The sequence below is a fragment of the Salminus brasiliensis genome, chromosome 10, assembly GCF_030463535.1.
Source record: "Salminus brasiliensis chromosome 10, fSalBra1.hap2, whole genome shotgun sequence".
NCBI classification, from domain to species: domain Eukaryota; kingdom Metazoa; phylum Chordata; class Actinopteri; order Characiformes; family Bryconidae; genus Salminus; species Salminus brasiliensis.
Genome location: NC_132887.1, coordinates 37,055,575 through 37,076,532, shown reverse-complemented (window position 1 = coordinate 37,076,532; position 20,958 = coordinate 37,055,575). Strand labels below are relative to the sequence as shown.

At 45.1% G+C, this 20,958-nt stretch overlaps 1 protein-coding gene across 1 annotated transcript; it reads left to right on the top strand.

Moving 5' to 3' along the window:
- The first annotated feature begins 392 nt into the window (after positions 1-392).
- edaradd (EDAR-associated death domain) lies at positions 393-15,743 on the top strand. Its single transcript, XM_072690547.1, has 6 exons — positions 393-661; positions 9,165-9,223; positions 9,973-10,015; positions 10,319-10,389; positions 12,755-12,806; positions 13,600-15,743. The coding sequence occupies exons 1-6, from the start codon at positions 604-606 to the stop codon at positions 13,986-13,988; spliced, it is 672 nt and encodes a 223-aa protein (XP_072546648.1). The 5' UTR covers positions 393-603; the 3' UTR covers positions 13,989-15,743.
- Positions 15,744-20,958: the final 5,215 nt, after the last annotated feature.

Sequence of the window (20,958 nt, the reverse complement as noted above, 5' to 3'; positions counted from 1 at the left end):
GATGTCTAGAAGACGTTGCCATGACGTTCCGTCTGGAGAGATGACGTCGTGTAAACGTCAGACCAAGGCTCGCTAGCTGCTTCTGCTACTACTTCTAGAAGGTAAGAGTGGAGGAGATAGAACTTCTCCAGGCTTTTTTTGTTCTTCAGGTTCCTCCACGAAAGACGAACAAAGACGTGGCATCCGGCCGAGGAATTTCCTCTTTTCTGGCTGGTGAAGTAAGGCGAGTACTCACCCCCCACCCCTGCCCCCACCCCTGCCCCCACCCCTGCTGACTAGCCTGGCATCTACGTGACGCGGTGCGAGGGGGTGTAGCTAACAGCGACTCCTCAGCAACCACCTCAGTTTTCATGCAGCCGAGGCGCAGAGTGCACCACCTCCGCCTGTGAACCTTCTCCACACGCCCGGCGCTTTACCCCGTATCTCCTCGTGAACGCGCAGAGGGAAATGCGGAACGCGCGCCTCGGTGCAGGTGCGCAGTAACGTGCGTTTGTTGTCATTCGGAACCGTCTTACGTCTTCCGCCTCGCCTCGCTGCTGCCATAGCGACGCTCGCGCTTCGCCGCTTCTCGTGTAGGTAACGGTCGCCGCTCACCCGCAGCCTATGTTAGCCACGCTTATGGCGAACATGGCCAGTCTGAAGGCGCTCGACGAGCCGTTTGGTAAGTGGGCTTCAACTCTTGCCTCTTCTCGCCGGTGGTTTTGTCGTAGTAGGATGTGGGTTAGGAGTTTAGTGACGGGGATTTTGGATTTTGGAGTCCTTTCCCTTTGTACCCTTCACTGTCTGCTCTCCTTCCCTTCACCAGATATAGACCTCTATCAAGTTCTGGCAAATCTAGCTTACACTGAAGGTACTTGAGTAGATCTAGCCTATACTGAGGGTACTTTAGTAGATCTAGCCTACACTGAAGGTACTTTAGTAGATCTAGCCTATACTGAAGGTACTTTAGTAGATCTAGCCTACACTGAAGGTACTTTAGTAGATCTAGCCTACACTGAAGGTACTTTAGTAGATCTAGCCTATACTGAAGGTACTTTAGTAGATCTAGCCTACACTGAAGGTACTTTAGTAGATCTAGCCTATACTGAGGGTACTTTAGTAGATCTAGCCTATACTGAGGGTACTTTAGTAGATCTAGCCTACACTGAGGGTACTTTAGTAGATCTAGCCTACACTGAAGGTACTTTAGTAGATCTAGCCTACACTGAAGGTGCTTTAGTAGATCTAGCCTATACTGAAGGTACTTTAGTAGATATAGCCTATACTGAAGGTACTTTAGTAGATCTAGCCTACACTGAAGGTACTTTAGTAGATCTAGCCTACACTGAAGGTACTTTACTAGATCTAGCCTACACTGAAGGTACTTTAGTAGATCTAGCCTATACTGAGGGTACTTTAGTAGATCTAGCCTACACTGAAGGTACTTTAGTAGATCTAGCCTATACTGAGGGTACTTTAGTAGATCTACTCTACACTGAAGGTACTTTAGTAGATCTAGCCTACACTGAGGGTACTTTAGTAGATCTAGCCTACACTGAGGGTACTTTAGTAGATCTAGCCTATACTGAGGGTACTTTAGTAGATCTAGCCTATACTGAAGGTACTTTAGTAGATCTAGCCTATACTGAAGGTACTTTAGTAGATCTAGCCTATACTGAAGGTACTTTAGTAGATCTAGCCTATACTGAGGGTACTTTAGTAGATCTAGCCTATACTGAAGGTACTTTAGTAGATCTAGCCTATACTGAAGGTACTTTAGTAGATCTAGCCTATACCGAAGGTACTTTAGTAGATCTAGCCTATACTGAGGGTACTTTAGTAGATCTAGTCTACACTGAAGGTACTTTAGTAGATCTAGCCTATACTGAAGGTACTTTAGTAGATCTAGCCTACACTGAAGGTACTTTAGTAGATCTAGCCTATACTGAAGGTACTTTACTAGATCTAGCCTATACTGAAGGTACTTTAGTAGATCTAACCTACACTGAGGGTACTTTAGTAGATCTAGCCTACACTGAGGGTACTTTAGTAGATCTAGCCTATACTGAAGGTACTTTAGTAGATCTAGCCTATACTGAAGGTATTTTAGTAGATCTAGCCTATACTGAAGGTACTTTAGTAGATCTAGCCTAAACTGCAGGTGCTTTAGTAGATCTAGCCTACACTGAGGGTACTTTAGTAGATCTAGCCTATACTGAAGGTACTTTAGTAGATCTAGCCTACACTGAGGGTACTTTAGTAGATCTAGCCTACACTGAGGGTACTTTAGTAGATCTAGCCTATACTGAAGGTACTTTAGTAGATCTAGCCTATACTGAAGGTACTTTAGTAGATCTAGCCTATACTGAAGGTACTTTAGTAGATCTAGCCTAAACTGAAGGTGCTTTAGTAGATCTAGCCTACACTGAGGGTACTTTAGTAGATCTAGCCTACACTGAGGGTACTTTAGTAGATCTAGCCTACACTGAGGGTACTTTAGTAGATCTAGCCTACACTGAGGTACTTTACTAGATCTAGCCTATACTGAAGGTACTTTACTAGATCTAGCCTATACTGAAGGTACTTTAGTAGATCTAGCCTATACTGAAGGTGCTTTAGTAGATCTAGCCTATACTGAAGGTACTTTAGTAGATCTAGCCTACACTGAAGGTACTTTAGTAGATCTAGCCTACACTGAAGGTACTTTAGTAGATCTAGCTTACACTGAAGGTACTTTAGTAGATCTAGCCTATACTGAAGGCACTTTAGTAGATCTAGCCTATACTGAAGGTACTTTACTAGATCTAGCCTACACTGAAGGTACTTTAGTAGATCTAGTCTACACTGAAGGTACTTTAGTAGATCTAGCATATACTGAAGGTGCTTTAGTAGATCTAGCTTACACTGAAGGTACTTTAGTAGATCTAGTCAACAGTGAAGGTACTTGAGTAGATCTAGCATATACTGAAGGTACTTGAGTAGATCTAGCCTACACTGAAGGTGCTTTAGTAGATCTAGTCTACACTGAAGGTACTTTAGTAGATCTAGTCTACACTGAAGGTACTTTAGTAGATCTAGCCTACACTGAAGGTACGTTAGTAGATCTAGCCTACACTGAAGGTACTTTAGTAGATCTAGCCTATACTGAAGGCACTTTAGTAGATCTAGCCTACACTGAAGGTACTTCAAGTTCTGGTAAATCTAGTCTACTGCACTGAAGGTACTTCACGTACTGGTAAATATAGCCTACACTGAAGTTACTTTAGTAGATCTAGCATACACTGAAGGTACTTCAGATTCTGGTAAATCTAGTCTACTGTACTTCAAGTTCTGGTAGATCTAGCCTATACTGAAGATACTTCAAGTTCTGGTAAGTCTAGTCTATTGCACTGAAGGTACCTCAGCTTTTTGAAAACATAGCCTGCACTGAAGTTCTGGTAGATATAGCCTACATGTGTCTAATGCTTGAAATTACTTTCTAAGACACATATAGGCTTGATACCTCCACCAATTGTTTTGTCAGTTAGCTAACAGGTGTTTGGTGTGTTTGGCATATTAAGAATAAGAAGCTTCTTTAGTCATGTTGTCAGGTGGCCCCTAATAAAGCTGCTAGAAAAGAGAGCTGGCGGTGTGTAATGGGTCACACAATGGTTTTGGCTTGTGGTAAACAATAAATGATGTCTGCAATGAGAAGAAATCGCTCTACATCTGCATAGTAGCAGTTAGCATAAGTTTATGGTGCTAACCGTTGTTTAAAGGGCTTGAGTGAAAGTGCTACCACATGTTTTCAAAGTGAAAATCAAGAAGCTCCCAGGTGGAGCAACAGTCTAAGTGCAACATCACTGTCCATCTCAGCATGTACAGTTGCTTGTGATAGGAGAACACTAACTGGCAGCTCTGTTGCATTAGCATGCTTTGGCTAGCATTTTGCTGAGTGTTTGGGGAGAGAGGGAGGGCCATCCTGCCTACCTGTGCATTCCTAAACTCCCAACTGTCTTCTAAAGATGGGTTCCAGCGCTTTGACAGTTGCGCCACCCAGGAGCCTCCTGCTTTTTGGCTTTAGTAATACAATTTCTTAGGTGTAAATTTGATACAGAATGATTATTATATTTATTATATTCAGGGTGTCTATAAAATAGTTTTTTTTTTTTTTTTTTTTTAAATAACTAATGATATCCAGGACCTGATTTTGTACTTTAGTGTATGTCAATTGCTTTGTGCCTGAGATTGCTTCAAAAGAATACTTCAGAAGGCAAAAAACTGTCAGGTTAACATTTACAGTACTGCGAAGCTGCAAGCTACGACAGGTTTGTGAGGCATTCTTGTAGCTCGGAGCTGCAGGAAGCATGGGGCCATTAACTTTAATAACATTTATTTACAAATGTCACTGAATTTGATCAGAATTTTGATCAGAATTTTCAGCACTGGCTGCAGAAATGTGTCCAGAAAGTTGGGCAAAGCTGAAGTTCGTGTTTCAAACAGGCCTAAAATAGGAATAAGTAAAGTCACATGTAGCCAAAAGTACCCACTGCAGTTTATTTATTGCGCCACCCTCCACCTTTTATGCATGTCAGGGCATTCACAGGGCAGGTTTTCCATAATTAAGCAGCCTCGCGTATTAAAGCGCACCTTTTTTTGTTGTCTCTGCTCTAAATGGCTGTATATGGGTGGCCAGGGAAGAAAAGTGGGCCTAATCTGAGTGGAAGGGCAGCCCTGCAGCCATATATTATGATGTGGTTTACATTTCATCTCTTCAAGTTCATCCAGGGCAAGCAGCTACACGCTCGCCGCATTCCCTTTGCTGAGCAGAAACAATGACGAGTTGATTTAGGACTCTGCACACAGATGCACGCGAGACTAGACCCATCTCTACACTGCACACTGAAGCCTGTCTTTAGAGAAGAAGAAAAAAAAGAAGCCAAAAAAAAAAAAGAAGCGCCGCACTTCTTTAGAAAAGAGTGACGAGTAGAGGTGCAAGAGCGGGGTGCTGGTAATGAAAATCTGATCACGGCTGATGTGTTTTGCTTAATTTCTTGAGAAAAGCATGTCCCATGTCTAGCGCACCCTTTCCTGTTTTGGCGGTTTGGCCTCCAGGTAGTTTTGAGGTTTTGTCGTCTGCGCTTAGCTCTCCGTTTCTCAGCCCCCTGAGCCACCCAGGCTTACTGTAAGGCGACCGTGGGCCCTCAAACAGTCATGCTGTAACTGTCTGATGTCCCTTCATGTCCGGTTGCTCTTGCTGAACTGCAGTGTCTCGCGCTGGTTATAGACGTTACGAGTTAGGAAAAACTGAGAGTGCATTCAAGGAAAGGCTTTCAAGTGTTTATCGTCACACACACACACACACACACACACTTCGGTTAGTCGTGGAATTTATGATTTGCACAATTTGCAACCATACAGGTCTGGTAGTTAATAGGTTCAGGTTAGGTCAGCTGTTTCTTGATGTCACAGGGAGGAAAAGATGAACTGATACTGGTGGTGAATGACTAGGGCAGGGGTGGGCAACGGGGGCCAGAGTCCAGCACAGTTTGCTGATTTCCCTGCTCTGACAGACCTGCTGAACCTGCTAATAGGGCTGACAGGTGAGTTGGATCAGGTGGGCTTGAGCAGGAAAAGCAAAAAAAAAAACTGTGCTGGAATCTTGCCCTCCAGGACTGGTATTGTCCACCCCTAGATTAGTCCATCGTAATGAACTGAGTGCTGTCCTATACTCCATGGTTAGCTGAGGCATCACCACGATCTGGGCCAATGATCGGGCCAGTGATGGGGTCAACACTTAGACAGTTGCACCACCCAGCTCAGCCGAGGCATCGGCATGATCTGGACCAGCGCTTAGACAGTCGCACCACCCAGCTCAGCCGAGGCATCGGCATGATCTTGACCAACGCTTAGACAGTCACACCACCCAGCTTAGCCGAGGCATCAGCATAATCTGGGCCAATGATAGGGCCAGCGCTTAAACAGTCGTACCACCCAGCTTAGCCGAGGCATCGGCATGATCTTGGCCAATGATAGGGCCAACACTTAGACAGTCACACCACCCAGCTTAGCCGAGGCAGCACCATGATCTGGCCCAATGATGGGGCCAACGCTTGGACAGTCACACCACCCAGCTTAGCCGAGGCATCAGCATGATCTGGGCCAATTATTGGGACAATGCTTGGACAGTTGTGCTACCCAGAAGCCTTCTACTTTTCAGTTTGAGTAATATTATTAGCTTTTAAAATATGACTAAAACTGTATTACTAGAGTATTACTGGTGTGAATATTAATGTTCTGGTAGTTAATAGTTGTGGTCAGTTGCCGTTGTCTTGAGTTACCATGACGGGAAGGTAAACCAACCCTTTTCACTCTGAATGACTGAAGAGGACGTGAGACGTTCAACCTACACAGAGAGTACAGAACTGACTATGCTCTCTTAGCCAAGTCATAAGGTAGCCAAAGTATTGTTGCAATGACCCAGAAGCCTTCCACTTTTTTAGTTTGAGTAATGTTATTAGCTATTAAAATATTACTACAACTGCCAACTGTGGACTCCCGACCACAGTTGGCTGAGGCCTCACCACAATCTAAAGTTCTAAAAATATAATTCATTGTAATACTAGAATGTTTCTTTATCACTGCTGTTTCAAAAGTTACAGGAACTGTCTTATAGATATTCCATTAAAAACCCCAATTGGCCTTATTTTGTAAACCGTAAACCGTCAGCCATCAGCCATGACATGGCAAACATTCAAAGGTAGGCGGACCAGTGGACCAGTCCGAGGCCCAAATTCAGAACAGATTTAGGTCAGACAGAATATCGGTGGACCTCTTGGGACCATTCGTCTGATGAGTCTTCCTAAAGCTGACTTTTTCAGTTGACCTTCACCGGGGAGATGCCGGGGAGACGTCTTCAACCAAGTCACTGATATGCTCAAGTGCCAGGATTCATCTACAATGGCCCAGACTATTTACTTTTTAATCAGACACCTCACTCTCCAACATGTCATTTGGGAACCAGTAGCAATATCGGTGCGTGAACTGTTGCTATGCTCGTTAGGAAAAGTTTGTAACCTCCTGAATCTGATGCAATGGGCGCACAGTTATAGAAACAGAGAGGCGGGCCCTGCTGCGTTGTGGCACTGTGGCAGCGATTGTGGTGATAAAAGCTTGGAAAAAATGCTGCGGTGGAGTTCACGTGCTTTGGAGGAAGCTTGCAGCCTCTGTTGCCCAAAGAGATGAAGCTCTTCTTTTGAAATTGTTTGACGTGCAAAGGCACTTTTTAGTGGTGGGTAAGATTTCTGTCAATGGCTTGGGAGAATGCTGCAGAAGTCAAAGGGGAAAATGACAAGATTAGCATAGCTTTGAGGTCAACATTCAACCGGCAGACTAAACCTGATCAGTCCCATCAGGGCTCTCTTTTTTATTATTATTATTATTGTGATTGTGGCACTTCTATAGCAGAGAAGGTTAAGAGCCTTGTTTGAGGGCCCAACACCAGCAGCTCAGCAGACCTGGGTATCAATCCCACAACCTTGGGAGCACGAACCCAGCACTCTTAGTACTAAGCCACCAGGTCCACAGCTGGAGCTCTAGAGCTGTGCCGGCCCGCTCAGTGCTGCAACTCTGGGGTTTCCAGATCCAGTCCTTGCGGGACTTTGACCTGACTCAACACAGCACTTAGCCACCAGATTTTGTAGGTGTGTGTTTGAGCAGGGAACTCCCTAATGATGACAAAAGTGCCAGTGTCGTGACATCCTATCCCCCGACTGTTCCATTGGTTAAAATCGTGCATGCGATTAATTACCCTTCTTCACATGGCTGTCACACTTCCATCCCAGATTAACATTTATCAAAATATATTCACTGATCATTACTGAGTCACAATTTAATTTGATTTATTAAACATGAATCACTTATTAACAAGTTAACGATATAATATTGTTGTTGCTATGTTGGCATGTAAAGCTGATACCAACAGGTAAAGCTAGCGATCAGGTAAAGCTATCCGCTATTGAGCTAGTTAGTTCCTTTATCGTTTGTTAGCTTGCTTCCTAACAGATATTAGTAACAGTTATCTTCATGCCATACCCCTGACACGTCATCTCTACTGACCGTTCCATTGGGTGGAATTGTCCATGTGATAAATGGCCCCTTCACGATTGAAATAAATGGAAATATATATTTCTATTGCTGTTTCCTTTTTATTAAATGAGTGTTTTTGTGAACCTTGTGCAAGATCAGCAGATAATCGGGATCCAAATAAAATAATAAAGCAATAAACCACACTGTGAGGGGGGGCAGAATTGGTACAATTGTACTCCTAATATGTTAATATTAATATAATACAGCATTAAATATGTCCTGGTAAGCAGTTGCTTGGGGTCGTTGCTCACTGTATTGGGTCCTAAATGGTCCTTCTGTAAGATGACGTCCAGGGGGACAGGATGTATCACGACACTGGATAGGATATTGGAAAGAAAAGAATATATATATATATATATATATATATATATATATATATATATATATATATATATATATATATCCTGTAACAGGTCTAGCTAGAAACGGCCCTTTAAAGCCCAGTATTGGATAGTATTGCAAGTACTGGATCGCTATCGCTGCCATGTCTTAACGCTAAGCTACAGTTTTCCCCTTTCTCGAACTCTCCGTTCCACCTTAAATGCTGCAGGTCTAGGTCTTCAAATCTGGACCTCGAATCCAGTCTCCAGTCCTGTCTAACCTATGGCCAAGCCTTAGGCCACCTCCTTAGGTGGGTCTAGGTAGCATTGGGATAGGATGGGATCTTTTGGAAAGACATCCTCTGTAGCTGTAGAACGGGGTCTCGGACAGAGGCCGAGATCTGAACGGATTGAAACATTGAGACATTGGGGAGGTAATTGGGCAAAACTCCAAAAAAAAGAGAAAGAAAAACCTGAAGAAATTTGCTTACTTGTGGTTGGACCTCCCCCCACGTTCCCACTTCAGCGGTATTACAGATCCTGGAAAACGATGCTGTATGACAGGGCAGTCGAGTTAAAACGAAACACACAATGCCACGACCAGTTCCTGTTTTGCGCGTGTGTGTGTGTATTCCTGTCCTCGTAGCAGCCGTACAGTTGCGTGTGCTCCTATGTGTATGTGTGTGTGTGTGTGTCTAGTCTTGAAGCAGGACTTCACCGATGTTGTGTTTCTGACAGGGAGGGTCGCCTCTGAACCGGTTGAGGATACGGATCCCAGCAGCTTCATCACTGATATGGTAGGCTGTTTACTATCTCTAAGCAGTACACAGACGACAGAGACACGGTGCTGGGGTCAGCCTGGATATTTGATACAGGCCTTAATCTGATAACATGAGTGGGGTCTGAACTACAGTGTCCGAATTAAAGGTGCTCCAAAAGGTTCTTCGAGCGACACCATAGAGAGTGCACCAAGTTTTGCTTCCATTAGGAACCATTTTAGGGGGGAACCAATTTGGCGAATTAGAGCTAGATCTTTATGGAACCACCAGCAGATCTTCTGCGGCGTCACTCAAAGAGCCCTCCGTCTCACCTTTTACTTTTTTTTGGAGTTCAGCTAATTAGCCGTGCTTGTCGTCCCCTTGTGTCCTTAGCTATACAAGCCTTAAAAAAGGGACGAGCCAATTTTCAGCTCTTGTAGGCCTATTTAAAAAGGGGCCTGATGCTTTAATAGAACACAGAGGCACAAGGTTTCCTTTGTGCCGTGCCGGCGGTGCTTTGGAACGGAGATCTGGTCCTGTCAGTAGATGTGTTTCAGCTTGTCCTCAGCTCATTAGCCCACACAGTCTGAACGCTTTCTTTTTTTTTTCTCCCTCGCTGCATGTCAAGCCTCTTATCTGTTCAAATATGTCTCTACTTGGGAAAAAAGAAAGAGGGATAAGAGAGATATTGTCTTAGTGTCAAGTATCTGTGTGTGTGTGCTCTTTGTGTATCGACTCGGTATGATAAATGAAGGTGTGACGGTGTCTCTCTCTCTCTCTTCTCTTAGTCTCTGAAGTCCAACTACCCAGTTCAAGTCACTGATCCACAAGGTATTCAATTTTATTTATGCTTCAATGACAAACCAATGGGACCAAATTACATTACATTTGCCGTTGCTATAGGTTAGGTAAGCCTCGCACATGGGAAAAGTTCTTATCTGCTACCGGCGTAGCTGTGGTAATGCTCTTTGTAGCCTGAATACAATAACAGACAGACATCATCCTGTTTACAACCCTCGCCATAGATAAGGCAATGTTGGCAGCTTAGTTGCTACATATAAGCAATAGTGGAAGTATTCCACTGTCTATTAAGGGTTCCTTTGATCCTCTAATTCTTTAATCTCATTCTTACAGATAACGTGACTCTGCAGCTCAGCTCGGTCCCCCCTGGATACCTCACACCTCCCATGGACCGAATACAACAGGTGGGGGTATTTTTCAAAATGATAACTCAAGTCAGGAACCCATGGGGAGGTCCCTCCTATTCTCCTATTTTCAGACCCCTGACCATGTTGTTCCTGTGGTGTTGGCAGGCAGTTAGACAGTTGCGCCATCCTAAGACTCAAGAATCGAGTCTAAGGAGATCATGCGTTCAAATCCCAGCAAGGGCTCAGCGCTCCATTATCAAAAGCCTCCCACTGTGGGGACGTCGTGTGATAGGTCGTGTGAGTTCTCAGGTGGAGAGGGCGGAGCCACTGACTGAACATCTTACACAGTATTTGATCATTTCTGTTTCAGCTGCAGCTCCTTTGCTAATGTTTAAGGCTCAACTCAGTCTGTACAGTTGACCAAACTGAGATGCAGAAGTAAGAGAATGTGAGTTAGGAGAACTTTCGACTTGGCTCAGTTGAGTTAACTCGAAAAAAACCTCTTAAGCAGTTATTCTATTATTTTAAGTAGGACTGAGTTTTAAGGATGACCGCGATTGTGGGCTCATTTAGGGGAGGGGCTTATTATCTATAGGACCTAGGTTTATCCATTTATGGCTTTTTCATTACATGCCTTGAATTCAAACACTGAAGGCAGCGAAGGGATCTTCTGCAAACCCGTAGCAGATCTGGGAGCTTCCATACAGGCAGGAGACCAGGAGACCACAGTCTGCTTGAAGCAAACCAGTTCAGTAGGACCAGAGATCGGTTCTCTGGACCACTCCCGGGCTCGAAAACAGCTTTCACACTTGACCAAACTTACCAAACTCTCAGAGCAAGTGGAGCTACCGGGGCCGGAAAATAAAGAGTGTATTAGTAGATGGCATGATGCCAAATAAAAAAAAAATGCAGAAAAGAGGTAGTGGTTAAAGCACACAAACGAAAAGCCACACTGGCTAAATCCTCGTCTGGGTTAACCCAGAGGACAGTCTGGTTTGAAAGTCAGTAAAAGAGAACGAGAAACCTTCTCGTCTGCTACCACCATGCTGAGAAAGCCTGGTGTGTAGTTCCAGTCCAGTCCAGTTCCAGTCCCAGTTCCTCCAAAAAAGAAACACCTGCTGTCAGCTTGCAGGACAAAAACACACCGTAGGGTCCATAGGGTCATCATAAGGTGTAGAGCACCCATTTGGAAATCCATATATGCCGAGGTTCAACGAGTGCCTCTCTGCCCACCCACAGTTGCTCGCTACATATTGTCTGATACTACCGGTCAGATCTCAGAATATGCAAATGTAGCATCCAGGGTGTTTATTTATTGTCCTTAACACAAGCTGAAACCTTCTGCCCATGGGTCTGTCAGTTAGTTAATCTGTTGGTCCAAGCCAGTGGTCTCCAACCCTTCAACCCTGGAGTGATCCTTTCTCGCAGACCTTGGATCCGGACTGGCTAAATGATGTGTGCACGTCATTCAGCCAGTCGGGCTTCTCCAGTTAGCCAGTTGGCCCCATTGTTACAGCCCACCCCAATCTCACATGGGTCCCATCAAGGCCCCAATATGCAGAGTACAACCCAGATGGTAAAGGTGCACGTATTTGTCACTGTACACTGTACAGCGAAATGTGTCCTCTGCATTTAACCCATCTGTGGTAGAACACACACACACACACTAGTGAACTAGAGGCAGTGAGTACACACACCCCCAGAGCGGTGGGCAGCCAACTCCAGTGCCCAGGGAGCAGAGAGGGTAAAGGCCCTTGCTCAAGGGCCCAACAGTGGCAGCTTGCCGAGCCATGTTTAACCCCTCCTGATCCTTTTACAGACCCTGGTGGGCATCTGTATGTGGGGCCAACTTGGAATCTATTGGACAAAACTTTCTGGTTCCCAGTTGTGCTGTGTGTGATCTGTGTGTGATCTGTGTGTGTGTGTGTATGTATATATATATATATATATATATATATATATATATATATATGTGTAAATGTATATGTAAATGTATATATATATAATGTGTATGTGTGTGTGTGTGTGTGTGTGTGTATGTATATAAGAATATTAGACTCTAGAGTCTAGTGATTGCACCACACATGCTAGTTTCCTGTAGGAAGTTTATACTTAGACATGCCAAAACCGCACATGAGTGGATGTTATTTCTCACAAGTGGGTGTGTGAGTGTATCTGTGCGTGTAGGTGAGCTCTGTCTCGTTAGTAGTTTCCTTTACACCTTTCCTTTTGACCTACGAAGGTGGGGGACCGATTCGCGTCTCTGCAATATGTCATCCCAAACAGTAAATTACAGTGTTTATATATGCACACAGTGGTGTAGCGTGATATAGCATGATTTATCATGTGTTATTATATCATTGCTTTAGTTTCTTCCCAACACCTAAACCTAACGTCGTTTTTTCCCCCTCTTGTTTACCAGCCAGTTGAAAACGACGCGAGTGAGTTTATCTGTCCAGGATCCATCACTGCAGGTAATTCCTATTCACTGATATTTCCATTCATTTGCATTGCACCCCCCCCCCCCCCCCCCCCCAACTGATCAGCCATAACATTCATTATCTGGTCCCAGTGGCACCAGTCCAGAGGTGGGACATACCTATTAGGCAGCAAGTGAACAGTCAGTCCTTGAAGGTGATGTGTTGGAAGCAGGGAAAATGGGCAAGCGTGAGAATCTGAGCCACTTTGATGTCTAGACGACTAGACGACTGGGCCTGAACATCAAACAAAACATCATGCAGGTCTTGTGGGGTGTTCCTGGTATGCAGTGGTCAGTACCTACCAAAAGTGGTCCAGTGGTCTGATCCCACAGTAGAGCTACTAGAAGTAGCACCAAAATCTGGTACTGCCAGGTAATCCGCGTAGCTCCTTCGTAGCTCCACCTAGCACCAGGGTAAGGAGGGTAAGGAACTTAACACACGTCTCCTCCGATACATGCAAAGTCAGCCATCACCTCTGCCTGGAGTCCCCAGCTCCACCACACCAGCTAACAGAGGTCTGTGCTGGACAAGATCGCTTTAGGAGCGATGAGGGGAGAGAGCGCCATCTACCCACCCGGAGATAGTACGGCCAGTTGTGCTCGTTTGGTACCCCCCGAGGATTAAATGTGATGGCTGATCGGTGTATGTAGTCATTGTTGCGACAGCATAGACTTCTGGTGTCTTTGAATGTTCAGTTGTGGCCACTGTTTTATGGTATGGATACGTCAGTGGGGTAAATGACCTCTACAAGTTCCTCATCCCTGCTTCTCCTTATCTTTCACCTCAGACTTCACCAAAGACCTCCAGTGCTTGTCCAGCTCCTGCGAGAAGTGTCTGTGCTCCATCCCTCCCCCGAAAATCAGCGACCTGCTGGACGACGAAGACCTTCTCTACTCTCTCCGCCTGAAGCTGGACCCGACGCACTGCACCATCAAGAACTGGAAGAACTTTGCCAGCCGCTGGGGCATGAGCTACGACGAGCTAACGCTGCTGGAGCAGCGGACACACGGCTCCGCGTACCACAGCCCCACGCAGGAATTCCTGCACCGCTACAGCCAGAAACCCGTCACGGAGCTCACCAAACTCTGCCAGTTCTACCAGCGCATCGATGTACTGAAGCTGCTCCAGCAGTGGGTGGAGAACGACTGGCCTTCGCGCTGGAGGAGGCCGCACTAGCTCAGGTTCGCAGCAGGCGGCTACTGAGAAGAGAACGCGGGAAGGATGTGGACGCTGTGCCCTCTGTAACTAAAGCGGATGGCAGCAGGAATCGGCACGTCGGGAATAGGACGCTCTAGTCGAGTATGTTTGTCTTTTCAAAAGCGGCCACACCTTCGGCCACGCCTGGTCATTTAAATCAGTAAATTGGAGCAGTTTAACCAACATTACTCAGGCACTCGCCGTGAACCAAACAAGCCTGCAGTTGACGCTGCAGCAAGGACATTGACACGGCTGCTTGGTAGAAAGTCAGTTATGGTAAGGGGGGTGGGGGAATGAAGGGTTAAATCGAGTGACATTTACATATCTTAAATATCACAACTCATTTGCCACTTTCTTTGCACCTGTTCCGAAAGTACCACCAGGTCTGAGGACCTGTGAAATGTTGGCTAAGAGCTTCTGAATCACTTATCAAGTGTTCAGAAGGCCTTTGGATAGTAACCGCCCACTCGGCACTTAGAGGGGAACGACTTTTTGAACAGTGGGTTATGTTCCAATTGGAAACGTCACACAAATGACCATAATAAAGATGACATTTCACTGAGTCGTCATCATTGTTGTCAAAGGCCATCATGCGATCGTTTTAGGACGTTTGCCTGACTGTAACATGAACATGTAGGGTTTTGCAGGGCACTTGTGTTTTTTAAAACACATTGAACTTTAAGTTGTTTATTATTATTATTATTATTGAGTTCTTAGTAGTGATAGAAAGATTCAGGGCCAGAAAGTAAAAATTCATGAGGAAACAAAATGGTTCTAATGCAGAAACATTGCATTGTCGATTTCTTAGCTAAGTGTTTTGTGGCATCCCACAGGGCTCCGTTTTAGGATATGTGATATTGTGAAATGCTAATTGTGGCTGTAAGGTAATTATGAGAGTGAAGAGCTGTAGGAAGAAGTGTAACGCTAAGCACAGCCTACGTTAAAGGGCTTAAGGAGCCATTACTGAGACAGAACAAGACACTTACTCCTAGTTTTGAGCTCTGTGTAAGAGAGAATCGAAATTTTAGATTAATGATGAATGGACCAATAGAAATCCTCCAAAATGACCAGGGATCAAATCTTTTTACATTGACAAGTTAAGAGGTTGATTTCCTTCTCCTGTAAAGTTGCCATTTTGCAGATACAAGGCTTACGTGTATTCGAGTTGATGCTACTGACACTTTTCAGGTCTTTTTAAATGGTCAGATGAGTCTTTCCTGAGATGGTGTACTTGAACTTAATAGTCCTCTGCTGCAGATCTGGTGGCTGAACCGATGTTGTAGAAATGTGTTCTACAACTAATCAGACGCGCTACCTAAATTAGCCTACAGACTGGGTGGAGAAACGAATAGAGTCGTACTGTGTAGTTCTGTACAGAATACAGGGTGAGTCACGGCACAGCTTGATTCAGTTTAACCACCTGCAGATCTTTACCCCCTTCTTCCTGGCCTAAACTGCAACCCTTTTCTTTCTTGTTCTTTTTTTAATGTATCTTTGCAAGAGGCCTGCTTTGAATAAGCACTGAAGTGCTGATGGAAAGAAGTGCTGGCTGTAGCTGGGGATGCCCAAAGCAGACATCGGAGATCCCCAATACAGTCCAGCTGCTTCCATTTCCTACCTGATACTGAAATGTCATGTGTACCTTCGTAAACATAAAGTAGGGTTGCGAGGCTGGCTGCAGGGCTGTGGCTGTGGTGTACATGCACGTCATGATGTGAGTGGGTGTGTGCTTGTGTCGGATATCTTTGCTGTTTTGCTGCATTTCTCGAAATAAATTAATTGATAGTGAGCTACGAGTTGTCATTTTAAGAACCACCAAGCGTCATCAGAGGTACGAATCGGAGCAAGAACAGATTCTTGGAGTGTTTGTAAACAAAAAAGTTTCCTGCTATGGACAAGGCATGGTTGAATAATGGCATTCGTGTTAAAAGAAAAAAAAAACTGAAAAAGGACTGAATTACTGCTTTAAAAATGACATTTATTAGAAAACATTTTTATATATATATTTATAACCTTGCTTATGGAAATTTTATACAGCTTATTAACTATTTTTGTCAGAACTGAAACGCAGAGATGCAGCATAAACAATAAAAAAAAAATTAGTTCATTGGGCATCATAGTTTTTTTTTTTCTTCATTAGCAACAATACTGATGAATACATGTAAAACAAACCAAAAAAAATTATACATTCATAAAAACAATATATATATATTAGATTTGAGTGCAGAGAAAGGCATTTCCTTCATATTAATAATCTTCTAAAATCATCACATTTATTTTTTGTATGTATTTCAGATCGTTATGTCAAACTCCACCCACGAAAGTACGTGATTTGTGCCTTTTCTGTACATAAGTTAGGTCTAATTTGATAAAAGTGGGCAGTGTCACGTGAAGAGATGGTCCTCCACATGGACAGTGAGCAGTTTCCAAGATCACGTCCATTTAATCGTAGATCTAGACCTGTTCTCCGAAACCAGCCCCAACAAGAACGCAGATCACATTTGAAGCTGGACCTTAGACTTCGTCTGCGCTTTGAGATTTGGTGGGCAAACCAAGCATGTTGTTGAGACCCAGAGACAGTTTGTCTTCTTCACTTGTGGAGTTCACCACTGGATAATCCTTGCCAGCTTCGGGATTCGTCACTTTAAACGTCCCCCTTTTCACCTTCGTCGGGCTGTCCGGACCCGAAGACGTCCCTGCCTCAAGGCTGTCGGTCAGGTCGTTCACAGAGCGTGCTGCGGACAGTTTTAGTCTTTCCATGATGTTGACGGTTTGCGCCAGGGCGTTCTCATCAGAAGACCCGGGGGACGCTTTCACCTCGGTTTGAACCTTAACCTGAGGGACTGAAGTCTCCGCCAGGGCTTTTGTGGGATCCCTGTTCAGATCAATAGCCCCACCAATGTCCTGTAGGAAGTTTTCGATGTTGCTGCTGGGCAGTCTGTGCGTCTTGAACACTGGAACGTTTTTCGGGAGGGTCACTTCTGCCACTTCGGCATTGACTGTCGGTGCATCTGGAACGTCTAGGGTCGCTCCCTTTAAGCCATCCTTTGACCGCCTGAAGGGCCATTTGAATTTACTCCTGGGAGCATCGACTGACACGTTGGCGTCTGGAGAGCCGACGGCAAACTCGGCTTTGGGTGAGCTCAAATCAACGTTAGGTGTCTGAACTTTGGGGGCAGACGCGCTCAGGTCAGGTCCTTCAACGTTAGCAGCAACGTCAACGTCGGGGGATTTTACTTTCGGGCCAGAAAAAATGTTTTTAAACGGAAGTTTGAACTTTCCTTTCTGAGCCTCGACGTCCACTGCTGGAGTCTTCACATCAACCTCAGGACCTTTGAGATCAGCTGTAGGTGCCTTCAACTTGACATCTGGAGCTTTAACATCTGCATCTACTTTTGGGGCTGAAAGGTTGATGCTTGGAGTTTTGACATCAGCATTTATTGAGGCTTCCGGTGTCTTTACATTTGGGGTAGATAGACTTGCTTTGGGCTTTTTGATAGTGAGGAGTTTGAACTTTCCGGAGGAACCTTCAGGAGTCTTGAGATCAACATCAGGAACATTAACTTCAGCTTTGGGTAATTTCACATCGACGTCAGGGACGCCCACTTCAGCTTTTGGTAGACTTAGATCAACATCTGGTGTATTGATTTCCCCCTTAATCTTAGGAACAGAAACATCCAAATCTGCTTTAGCATCCAGATTAGGCCCCTTCACCTTTGGCCCAGTGAGACCAAATTTGGGAACTTTCAACTGTGGCATCTTTAAACCTCCGGTAGGTACATCAATGTCAGCATTCGGGACTTTCAGATCTACATCAGGGCCCTCAACGCTACCTTTTGGCAAGCTCAGCTCTGCATTTGGGGCCGAGAGATTGAGGTTGGGTGTTTTTGCAGCAATGTTAACACGTGGAGCGTTCACATCAGCCTTGGGTAAATCTAAATCTACAGCCGGAGCAGCAACATAGCCCTCAATTTTGGGAACAGAGAGATCCAGGTCGGGTGCTCTGAAGTTAACATCAGGGCCTCTTAGATCTGCTGAGGGTAAATTCACATCTACGTCTGGTGCCTTTAGATCTGCACCAGCATCCACTTTTGGGCCTTTGACCTTTGGCCCGTGGAGATTTATTTTGGGCAATTTGAAGTGTGGCGTCTTTAATTTTCCAGATGGTACATCAACGTCAGGGACCTTTAGATCTACATCAGGGCCCTCAAGGCTTCTTTTTGGCAAGCTGAGGTCTACGTTTGGGGCCGAGACATTAAGATCTGGAGTATTTGCATCAAGGTCGAGCTGTGGAGCCTTCAGGTCAGCTTTGGGCAAATCTACATCTACAGAACCTTTCACCTTTGGAGTGGAGACACTGAGGTCAGGTGCTTTTAGATCTAGACCAGGCCCTTTGAGATCTGCTGTGGGCAAGTTCACATTTGCATCTGGTGTTTGTAAACTTGCTGCAACTTTTGGTTCTTTCACCCTCGGTCCAGAGAGACCAAATTTAGGCATCTTAAAATGAGGCAGCTTGAGTTTTCCAGATGGGGTGTCGACATTTGGTGTTTTCAGGTCAGCACTGGGGAGATCGACGTTGACATTGGGCGCATTGAGATCTCCTTTGATTTTGGGTGCTGAGAGGTTCAGCTCTGGTGTTTGGGCGTTCAGTTCAGGTCCTTTGAGATCAGCTTTGGGTAGCTTGAGTGTGGGTCCACTGAATTCCCCCTCAACTTTCGGAATATCGGGGATGGAGACATCCATGTCAGGGGTATTAAGGTTACCCTCAAGATCTGCATGTGGCCCTTTCACTTTAGGCTTTGAGAAATTTAGCTTTGGCATCTTCAGTTTGCCTGATGGCGCCTTGAGGTCTGCATCTGGAGCCTTGATGTTTAGGTCTGGTGCAGCAATATCACCTTCTACTTTTGGCGCAGAGAGTTTGAGGTCTGGCACCTTGACGTCTAGACCTGGCCCATCAAGTTCAGCTTTGGGCAGGTTCATGTCCACATCAGGGGTTGAGACATTTAACTGTGGTGCCTTTACGTCTGCATCAATGTTGGGACCTTCCACTTTTGGTTTATGGAGGTTTAGCTTTGGTAGCTTGAGGGTGGGGAACCTGGGTTTCCCAGATGGAGCGTTCACGTTTACTTTGGGAGTGTCCAACTCTGCCTTAGGTATGGTCAAATCTACATCCGGGACATTGACATCACCTTTAATCTCTGGGGTGGCCAGACTCAGGTCAGGTGTGGATACACTAGCATCCAAGTCCAAACCTTTACCTTTGACATTTGGTCCAGACACTCCAATTGAAGGCTTCTTGAAAGTGGGCCACTTGATTTTCCCAGAGGGAGCATTAAGGTCTACTCCCGGTGTTTCAAGATTTGCCGCTGGTACATCTATATCGACATTTGGTGCACGGATATCAGCATCCACTTTCGGGGTGGATAGATTCAGATCTGGAGTCTGCACATCTGCGTCAATGTCCATTGATGGTCCTTTTACTTTTGGTGTCTTGAATTTGGGCCATTTAATTTTCCCAGAGGGAGCATCAATGTCTGCTTCAGGGGTTCTGAGCTCAGCATTAGGGAGAGTCATATTAACATCTGGGGTCTTGATGTCAGCTTTGAGATCTGGCACAGAGAGTTCAGCTTCCGGTGTCTTGATGTTGGCATCAACATTTGGAGCCTTTACTTTAGACTTAAGAGTCCATTTGGGCTTGTGTAGTTTGAATTTTCCAGAGGGAGCCTCAACATCAACATCTGGCATGTCTGCCTTTAGGTTCGGCCCTTGTAGTTCAGCTTTGGGCAAATTCACATCAACCTTGGGTGCTTTGAGATCTGCCTCTGGGACTGACAGACTCAAATCCGGGGATTTCAGATCTCCTGTTAGCTCTGGAGTGGTCAATGCCACACCCCCATCTAGCTTCGCTTTTTTAGCAGGTAAACTGATGTTTGGCATCTTAAACTTGGGAGCCTTAAATTTCACATCCGGCTTATTAACCTCTGCAGAGACATCTGGAGTGCTCAGTGTTTGAGAAGAGAGGCTGGCATTGGGCATTTTGATGGTGCCGTCTAGATCGGGGCTCTGAAGCTTGGGTCCAGACACGTCAACAGTTGGCATTGTGAATTTCCCACTCTCTCCCACAGTCAGATCAGGTGCAGAACCCTTCAAAGTCATCTGTGGGATTTCTCCATTGACTGATGGGCCTGTGAGGTCGCCCTTTATATTTGGGGAATTCAACTTTCCATTCAGCCCACGGACTTCAACTGATGGTGCTTGAAGTTTTGGGGTTTCACCCTTCAAAAGTAGATCGCCGAGGTTCTAATAGGAAGGAATTAGAGTAGTAATTTGTAAGTACACCTCTAAGGGCATTTACAATATGCTGTATATTTATTCAACATGTTTTTTTGTATGGGACGGTAAGCCCCATTCAAAAGCGCCACATAAAAGGGTTTCCTGTTAGATACTCTGCTTCTGCATCGGTATCTTAAGGTGTTGCTTACCGCTCCAGCGTTTAGGCCTCCTTTGGTCTTGACTTCCAGTTTGTCATCATAGAGCTGAATGATCTCCAGCAACCTCACCTTGTCTTCTTTACGAAGGTGAGCGAAGTGAATCGTGGCGGCAACAATCTGATCTGGATCTAGAGGAGAACAGAAATTGATGCTCAGGGAAGTCACCAAACGAAGATTAACCGTGTGTTTGGGACGAGGTCAAAAGTTGGAAGTTACCGTCTTTCAAACTGAATCCAGGAGCTTTAATTCCAGCATCCAGCGCGGCTTCTTTCCCTGTGATCCCCAAGACATTGCTGTCTGAGGAGACAGAACTCTGTATTTCCCCATTCTGAAAAGGCAAGGAGTGCAAGGCTGAATGAAAAAGTTGAACTGAACTGTTCGTAGCTTAGCTGCATTCAGTCATTTCTAATACCTAAATTAGTAACGAGCAGCCTGTTAATAATTAGCTTTGCAGGCGT